The sequence below is a fragment of the Lipotes vexillifer genome, unplaced genomic scaffold (genome assembly GCF_000442215.2).
Source record: "Lipotes vexillifer unplaced genomic scaffold, Lipotes_vexillifer_v1.1 scaffold1578, whole genome shotgun sequence".
NCBI classification, from domain to species: Eukaryota; Metazoa; Chordata; class Mammalia; order Artiodactyla; family Lipotidae; genus Lipotes; species Lipotes vexillifer.
Genome location: NW_006782730.1, coordinates 162,336 through 171,818, shown reverse-complemented (window position 1 = coordinate 171,818; position 9,483 = coordinate 162,336). Strand labels below are relative to the sequence as shown.

The 9,483-nt window shown below is 31.2% G+C and overlaps 2 protein-coding genes across 3 annotated transcripts in view; one reads left to right on the top strand and one right to left on the bottom strand.

Moving 5' to 3' along the window:
- LOC103084041 (conserved oligomeric Golgi complex subunit 5) overlaps positions 1-9,483 on the top strand; it is a gene marked incomplete at its 3' end in the record, with an annotated part of 235,716 nt that overhangs the window by 73,922 nt on the left and 152,311 nt on the right. The gene's annotated exons all lie outside the window — the stretch shown is intronic.
- On the bottom strand, positions 2,577-8,517 carry GPR22 (G protein-coupled receptor 22). Of its 2 annotated transcripts, XM_007455374.1 has the most exons (3): positions 8,128-8,517; positions 6,250-7,179; positions 2,873-4,509 (listed from the first exon to the last, which is right to left on the bottom strand). In XM_007455374.1, the coding sequence occupies exon 3, from the start codon at positions 4,482-4,484 to the stop codon at positions 3,183-3,185; it is 1,302 nt and encodes a 433-aa protein (XP_007455436.1). In that variant the 5' UTR covers positions 4,485-4,509; positions 6,250-7,179; positions 8,128-8,517; the 3' UTR covers positions 2,873-3,182. The 2 variants fall into 2 exon arrangements, with proteins under 2 accessions (XP_007455435.1, XP_007455436.1); XM_007455373.1 differs by lacking the exons at positions 6,250-7,179; positions 8,128-8,517 and adding an exon at positions 6,153-6,223 and having other exon boundaries at positions 2,577-4,509.

Below are 9,483 nucleotides of genomic sequence, written 5' to 3'. Positions count from 1 at the left end.
GGCACGAACCCGCGTCCCCTGCATCGGCAGGCGGACTCTCAACCGCTGCGCCACCAGGGAAGCCCTCTTTTAGGTTTTTACGTTTAAGTCTAATCTCAGTGAAATGAGGAGTTTGATTTTTTAATGTCCAGAGAGCTGAGATTTTGGTATAATTTTATTTGGGGGATTAAAAATAGACCATATACCTAAAAATTGACTTATTATGGGGGAGCAGTATAGAATTATTCATTGCTATGAATGGCATTTTTAAATAAAGCATCATTGTAAATAATTCATTTTTATTATGTCTGAACATCAGTTGGGTACTAGTTGGTAGAATAACAATGACCTTAAATTAGGAAACAAAAGAGAAAACAACAGTTCCATATCTTGTTGAGCTCATCTTTGGTTAGTTTTTAAAAGAATAGTTCTTAGTAGTTTTCAAGAACTAACCCAGTTAGCTATATAGAAATTGATATTATTTGTGGCATATGGATAGAAAAATATGATTTTAAGAAGATCCCATATTGAATGTATTGTTATCTCTATTGCTTTTGCATTTAAAAATTTCATTCTTATGTGAAAAATTAGCATTAATGCTTTTTTTGGTAAAATTATTTGAAATAAAGCAAAAAATTTACACATTGTGTTAAGGGCCATCATAAGAAAAATAAAAATATTTCACCTTTTCACTGAACAACATTTAAATAAAAAATTATCTAAACTTCTCATTCTCTCCTTTAAGCCGAGATCAGTAATTACAAACATATTTGTGACTTGTTTTTAAAAGCTGAACTTTTAACATAAATGTTATTTTGGTTTACATATTACATGTTATTTAACACTGAAAAGCTACTAGAGGTTATCTGGTAAATATGAATATTCTTTGTTGTAAACCAGTGGGTGCACTTTTGTATGTCTGAAAGATCATTACAGGTAGGCAGAAATGCTTGTTAATAGTTCCAGTGTCAAGTGTAGAAGTAGTAACAGCTTAGAGGGCAACATTATAATATTTGCTATTTGTTCTTTATTTTGTTAGATTTCTTATTACAGAGAACAAGACGGCATGAACGCAGTTTACGCAGGTTTATTAGAAGAATGTTTTTAAACTGAGCTCTTTGGCATGTTTATAGACTTGAAGATGAAAAATATTTAGAACACAATGGGTTTTTCTTAACATGAAGACTTTTCTAAAAATAGTCTAATTTTTATTAAGATTATAAAGCTAAATATTAAAATATTTATGCTCAGAAATCCAAGTACAAAATTATTTAAAAATTTTTAAATGAATATGTTAGGAGATACTTTGTGCTAAATATATTTGTTGAATGAAAATTTTCTTAATGTCTTTATGCAATACTAATTTCTCTTTAAGTTTACAAAAAATAAGTCTTAGTTGTTTATGCTACATTTTGTCAAATTGAAGCATTTCTTTAATTCCATAAAAGAATACAAAGTAAGGCAGGAGGAAACCGCTTCTTTGCCAAGATTTGACATTATGTCAACATAACATTATTATCAGAAATATATCACTGTTAAATTTGTCATGTAAACCTCAATGAATTCCTGCTATTGCATGGTGCTCATTTCCCCAAGGGATAAGGTGTTCAGTAAACTAAATTGGATGAATTTCATTTATTTACATAAAAGTGGTATATTATTGAATTGGTTGTTTTCTTCACAGTCCAACATTTAATTTTTAATTATAGAAGACCACCTAATGAAAACATGTTTCTTTCAATGAGAGATTATTATTGAATTGTTTGACATAAAAATTTTTTATTTAAAAATGAGTTGCTACTTGATTTAGTGAATACAGTATGAAAAAACAATAAAGAATTGTCCAGTTAACGAATTAAAAGGGAGCAAGTATTTGCCTACTTTAAATAACTATTGCTGTTTTTCAGGTACAGTGATAATTAGCACTCATTGATAGATTATTAGATTATAACAATTGGAAAATACTTGTGTGATATGAGATTCTCAAACCTGATATCTATAGTTAGGATTAGTAATTTCACAGTTTTCTAACATGAATTGGGGATTGGAGGCAAAATGCTTTAAATTTAATTACGTGGTGTAGAGTAAAAAAATTCACAAGATTTATTGCCACTTTAATGATTTTGAGAGTTGAAGAGGACTACTATATTTGGAAACACTTGGGAGCTCTGAGAGTGTAGGAACATTGTGTAAATTGTATGACTCTAAAGTTGCTATGTTTCTAAAGTTAGAAAGAGTTGGCTTTTCTATAATGACATAAAGTCTTTTTTTTTTTCCTTCCTTGTATTCAGATTTTAGTAGTTAACTTCTGTTATACAAAAAGGCTGACTTGAATAAAGTTATGATGTCTGTTTATTTTAATGCACTGTTTTTTGCCAGTATACTGTATTTCCAGAGCATTTGGCTTAACTCAACCAAAGTGAGGAAGGAGGAAAGAAGCCTTAGTTTTCTTCCTTCCTTTTATTGTCAGTTCATTTGTATATTATAGGCATAGTGCCCTTGATCTTAGAAAATCAGTCTCTTTTTCATAATAAACTTGAATTTCAAAAGTTTCCCTATCTTGATGTGCATATACACGGTTGTTTGTTTTTTGGTTCTTGAATTTTAAAATCCTGATAAATCCTACAATTTCCTACATTCCAAAAAGGATAAAGTTTCATATATAGTTCATTATTTTTGATGAATCAAATATTATAGCGAGTAGACTATGCTAGAAAACATAATATAGTGGTATAGAAAATCCTGGGTCATTTTGGTTACTTGGAGCCCATAATTTTGGTTTTTATATTAAAATGCTATTCCGGTTGTTAACATATAGATATATCTATAGTTTGTGGCTTAGAAACAATACACTTTATAAAAAAAAAAAAGCAAGGATACCTGTGTCAGTTATATTTTAAAGTTATACAGTGTTTTAAGGCTATGTATTTATTCTTTAGAAAATATGACTTACATAAATGTCTTTTGATGGACATAATATTGACAAAATATACACATGATATTACCTTAACAAACTGCCATGCAACAAATACATTAAGTAATGAAAAAATTGAATATATATGACCTAATCTAATCTTGACATTTACATTGAAAATTTACAACATAACCAGTACTTAAAATGTTTTTCTTATATTTGGCAGTAATTCTTTACAGTTTAAATTTAAAACTTCTGAATGTGGGTTTGGTGAAACTTAGCCTTTTCCCTAGTCTGTGACAACCTGAGGTACTAAACATTTTTCTCTAATTTCACTATCTTCAAAGGTAATTTTTTTGTTTCTTTTAGGATCTATCCAAGAGTTGTGTATTACAGCATTATTAGGCATGGGATCAGCTTCTACTATGGAAACAACTCGCTTTTTCATTTTACTTTTCAAGACCTTTTGAAATTTTTGTCTAGTAAATGCATATAATAGAGGATGAAATATAGTTGTTCCATAACCCATGACTAGAAAACACAACCTTAATTTTACTAAAAGGTCACTTGGGCCTAAACATAAAATGGTGGTATTTAAAACAGAAATTGGTGTCCAGCAGAGAAGAAATGTAGAAATAATCAATAAAGACATTTTGAAGACCCTCTTTTGCCTTTCTCGTCGTTCACGGTGTCGTTTCATAGCTCGCCGGAGGGCAATTATTACAGAGACTGAAGTTCTAACACCAAAGACTACATTTCTCCCACCACTGCTTTGTGACATGTCTGTAGTCTCGTGTTGTGTGGTTAGAGAAATCGTCTTTTTCTTTCTTGCTTTCTTCTTCTGCCCTGTTGAGAATCTTGTGCCTATTCGAATATTGAGGGCCTGAAGTATTTTGGTGTATGTGATTAACATTACTATGACAGTGAAAAAGAATATTGGGATCTGTACTAGCAGGTGATAATACATTCCCAGTTCAGTGTAGTATTCATTCGTACTGACACACAGAAGTGTCTTGTTTTCCCATGTATTTCCATTTTGAAGGCTGAAAAAATTTACCTCAATAAAGGGAATCAGGAAGGAGAAAAATGAAAAAATCCAAATGGATATCATTAGCATTACAGCTCTGCCCATTGTCAGAATTCGGTTTGCAGGCTTTACAGAGATGTCATATCTGTCCAAAGTGATAGCAAAAACGTTGATTGCTGTTGAGACACTTGTAAAAGATACACAGGCCTCATGGAAACAGCAGATGAGAGCAGTGTTACTCTCCAGTGAAAGCAGAAGGATAACTATAGTTAGAGGAATACATCCCACACAAATGATTACATCAAGTACATGAAGATTCATCGTAATAATGTTACTGACAGAGTTGATTAAGTTGGATTTCATGCAGTAAAGTACCAATACGGTGAGGTTGCTGCCAAGTCCCAACACAATTTCTAACATAAGAAATCCGGTGAGAGACACTTGAAAGCTTAATGGATATGATAGTGGTTGGTACATATTGGTGTTGATGTCATCAATGTCATCTCGCACTGTAATGTTAGATTCAGGCTGCATGTTGATTTCCAGAATGGGAGAAAAACACATTCTTTTGGAGCAGTTGGTTTTTTCCCTAGAAAGTGAAATAGAATAAACTATTTGATATTTGGCAATTTAAATGACGTACAAAACCTGTGTTCTTTGTAAAAAAAAAATTTTTATTGTGTACTTAGTTTAATTTTTAAATTTATAAACTATTAATGGAAAATGTAGAATTAGGAAACATCAAGGTTTGCACTGTTTTGATGTAAAAGGAAATTGGGTTCCCCATTTGAAGAAATAACTGTACTGGGGATTGCTCCTATATAGTTTAAAATTGTTTAATAAACTAAAAAGGTTTTCCTTATTTGGGTTTTTCAAGGTTATTATTTGAGATACAGTATATTTTTGTATAATAAAACTACCCAGTATGCAAAACTAATTTTAGCCCAGTGTTTTAAGATTTCATTTTAAAATGTTGTGAGTAGGTGGAAAATAAATGCTATTTTAACATGTTGTAGCACAATTAGTGTAGGTGTAATTATTCCCATGAGATTTCAAATGAACAGGACAAATGTTCACTTAAAATGACAAATGGCACAGAGCACTAGTTTGTTTTAAATCACTTTGTCCGTGTTCTTGATTGAAATTCATATTCAGCAGTCAACAGTGTGTTTGGGGATATATGGAGTTATTGCCCACTGAAGTAGGCAAATGATAAATATTTCATATTTCTCAGTGAAAGTGCTCACTGAACTTTATAACAATCAAACTTACAAAAATTGGAAAAAAAGGACATTATTTTGAAGTAAAACACCACAGACCTTAGTAAAAGAGCACTAATCACTCTTATGAATGAATGATTTATTTTGTGACCACACCCTTTCATATCTTGTAGAAGGAGAAAATTGAAATTTAATATCATATTAAGAAATAGCCATTTTTAAGGTGGTTTAAAAGAATGCATCAGTTGATTTTATTAAACAGAATTTTTAAGCAAAAAATGAAATTTTAGGGAAAAGGAATATCTGAAGCCCATTTTCTGAGGAATCTATTAAAGTTACACATTTCCTGTGAAACCTTTTGTGTAAATCACCCAGTGTATATCATTTTGAGGAAAATTAAAAGAAAAAACCAAACTCTTGCTAATTCATGCATATCTATGTTTTAATATATAGAAGTTTAGAGTAATTTATAAAAATAATGTCTGATTTGCTGGGCTAAAATGTCAGTAATTAGTATATTTAGTTAAAATATAAAATCATACAACCAACTATATTTCACATTTCAAGTACAGCATTTTGCCTGCAAAATCATAACAAATTATAAAAGCTAATAATTTTCAGAACTCATGTTAGCCTTTCACTTGATGTAACCTTTGACAAGTTTTAGAATATAGTTTTATTTATGCATATTATTTAAAAGGTAGTGTTTCAGAAACACAAACGCTAACATTATTAATTTCTTTTGAGCTTACTAAAGGCATATATTTGAGTAAGTGAAGGTCTTAGCCAGCATTGAAATCCTATAAAAATGGAAAATTTTAAAGTGTGCCAAATTTTCTGAACTGACAGATTAAACATCAGGTCTTTGTCACATCAGTTAGATTTAGAATTAAATAAAGCAGAAGTGTCAATTTAGATGATAATTAAGGAAAATGCATCTACTCTAGAGCAAGATTCTTTTCTCTTGTAAATGTTAAACAGTGTCTTGGGGTGCATGCATCTTCTGACCTACCTGTTTGCTGTTGCCTTATGGGCCTTTTGGCTCACTATAGCAGTTTTTCACAATATGATACATGATGTCATTAACAGATTTGGACATGAGTTTTTACCTGACAACAGTGAAGTAGCTGTGTTTTATTTCATGTCTTGTAGGAATTCTTTCATTTTTCTCTCCAATACTTCAACTGCATGAATTGTGAGATTTAGTTGGCTGATGAATTTCTAAAGACCAGTACAAAATACTTGTGTTTGTTTTGCCTTAAAAAGTCACGACCGAGAGAAACTTCCTCAAATGATAGGAATTGTTTCCCTTTGAGAGAATATGTGATGATGTCTCTTTATTTTCCAGAACATATGAAAACAAAAGAAACATAAGGTTTCTAGCTTCTAAAATGTACTTAGACATCCTTTTGTTACAAATGTAAATCTGTTTCTATAGCAGTCCTCATTATTTTGAAATGATTTCTTGGTCACATAACTTGGTTATAAGTCCAGTCCATGTTCTCTTGATAAAAACCATCTGCTATTTAATTTGGTTTGTTTTCATTAGAAGAGGATACATAATTGGTCATAAAACTCAGATGGAAAAATCCTTTAGTAATATCAATTGATATGAATATCTGAATATTTAATGCAGAAAAATACTTGCTAAAGCTTCATTTAGCTTGCTGGTAATGTATGTCATTCTCTTGGCAATCCATGTTTCATTGTTTCTTCAGGAATTGGTGGCTCCACAATTTTGGTATGTTAAATTATAAACTCTCCCTTTAAAAATGCTCACCATTTTGTTTTCAGGCTTTTACAGTTATATTTTCATTTTGTGGCTGTTTTATATAGCATCTTCTTAGGATGGTTACTGTCGATGTGGTATATCCCAGCAGTAACGTAGACCTATATTCTCTGGTTTTAACTCCTTAATGTCTTAGAATCATTGTTGCAAGAATATCCTGCAGTTTGTGGTTCAGACAGCTAGGGAGGTGATGGGTCAGATGCATTCTTCATATTGTCAGTTGTAAATACTGAATTAGCTGCTTTGGGCCCTTGTGAAAAAGAAAAAAGAAAATGGTTAAGGAATAGGGTTCCTAATAATTTCCTGTTAATTGAAAGTTACTTTAGTTGTGTTTATTTAACACCATACACAGTATTTGTTATCAAAGTAAGCAAACTGTATTATTAGAGCCATAGCTTATGCATAAATTTAACGGTTTCTTTAAATATTCTCTTTTCCTAACAAAGACTGTAAGTATAATATTTAGTAATAGAGTTAACATTACAAATATTACCATGAAAGAAAAGCTGTATTTTTTAAACCAACTTCTGCTCTCATTTTAGAAGTTAACCTGTATTTTCAGAGATAATGAGCAATTAGCATACATTAAACATACTGTCATTCCCTCTTATCTTTATAATAAATTTTACAGTATTTCCTGCTGTAAAATATTGTCGCTTGCTTATCAGCACATGGTTTGAATTTTAACTGATTAAAACAGATTCCATGATCAAACACTATAAATTTCCATTGATGAACTGTTCATATAATTGAAATGTAAAGGGTGATGTAAAAGGTGACTGCAAATTAAATAATTTTCAATGAACATGCCCAATAATAAACATAAAATTGAGTAATAAATAATAGCTAAATAGTAAAACTGATTCTTTCAAGAAATATAAGCATTTTTTGAACACTTCAGAAAGACTACTGATGAAATTAAGGATATTTAGTATAACTGAAGTGATTTAAAAAGCTGATATCTATCTTCAGAGTGATTCAACAAAGAATATTCTTTGTATTTAACATTGCATCCTAAAAAATTACATTTAAAACATATCATGTCTTAAAATAAATAGATCTAAAAGATACATGTTTAGCAATAAGTAGAATTAAGCAAATAAACGCTTAAAATTTAGGCTGAAAATTTTCAAAGTAATTTTACCCCACTATGCTGGTTCAAAAGCAGCTGAATACTATAATAAGGAACACATCTTACCTCTGCTAAAGATTTGATAAATTCTTGATGTAGTTGAAGCATTTCCAGTTTTGATTGATTCATTTTGTTCACTGGTTAGTAGAGGACTGGGGGAAGAGGGTCATAAACACCTCTTCAAAAAAGACCTTAATGAAAATGTGTGTCTGTACTGTGCTATTGTTTCAGCAGTACTGCTAATGTATGGAACATGTAGTGCTGCTTGGAGGCTGCTGCAGTCTCTCACTCTTCCTACTGTGGAATCAATAAGCATCTGAAAATACATAATGAAAGTAATTTAACATACTGAAGGCTTCTTGTCTCCAGAGACAGCACTTAGATTCAGTCTTTCTAAAAAGGAATGGCACTGCTTTTCAGAGGAAAGCCTGTTCTGGGCAGCTTTTGCAGAATGACAGCCTACCTTGTGGCTTCTCTCCACTGCAGAGAGATGCAGTGCATTCACTAATTTTGATTGGTCAGTTGTATTGGGCTTAAATTGTGCTTCATATGTATAGCAGGGATTCCCCCCCCCCCACTGTTTTATATAAGGATGCTTTTTTAAAAGGCTATAGTTATAAGTGGTTGTGTGTTGCTCTTAAATAGAACAGGAGTAAATTAGTCTTTAAAAAAATGCATATTCTGGTTTATTGTTCACTTTTGCCAAACATTAAAAAGATATAGGGTAGTGGTGTTGCGGGGGGCAACAAAGAATTACATAGTAAAATGTATATATTCTTTTTAAAGCCTCGGATAATTGCACTTGAAAATATTTTAGTTGTATATATGTTTTTGGTTGAGATTCTTTGTTCTACAAATAGAAGGGCACTGCATCTTTACTGTGAAACACATTGAATTTCAACTAGTTTGTTTGTATTCAGGTCATCTCCTCTGTGTATTCCAAATTGTTGTGAACATCTCAAGGTGTTAACTATTATTATGACTGCAGTAGTCATTCATTCAGGTATTCATTCATTCATTCAAAATATTAATAAAGCTTGATTTAAGGTGATTACACCCTACAATTTTTTTTTAATTCCACTGCTAGTAGTAGAGTTTCAGTATGAAAAGATTTAATCATGTGCATTACTTTTGATATTACTATTCAGTCTTCACCTCTGGTAACCCCTGCTCAGTAGATATGTACTGATCATGTGCCATCATATTTTATTTCAACTGCTGTTTCTGTTTTTAACATGGGTACTTTTAGTGGATTGCTGTACTCTAATGTCGTATGCAGCTGTATGGTAATGTTATTGGGTAAATATATTGGTAAAGGAAAAAGGAAGTTAATTACATGTCCTCATAAGTTACAAAGCTAAATTATTTTAAGATATGCTGTCAAAAGAATTAAAAACAATGGTGTAGATAACAAAATATTAC

What these genes read in the sequence shown, in the direction of transcription:
- GPR22 (XM_007455374.1), bottom strand. Translation starts at nt 4,484, where the DNA reads ATGTGTTTTTCTCCCATTCTGGAAATCAACATGCAGCCTGAATCTAAC.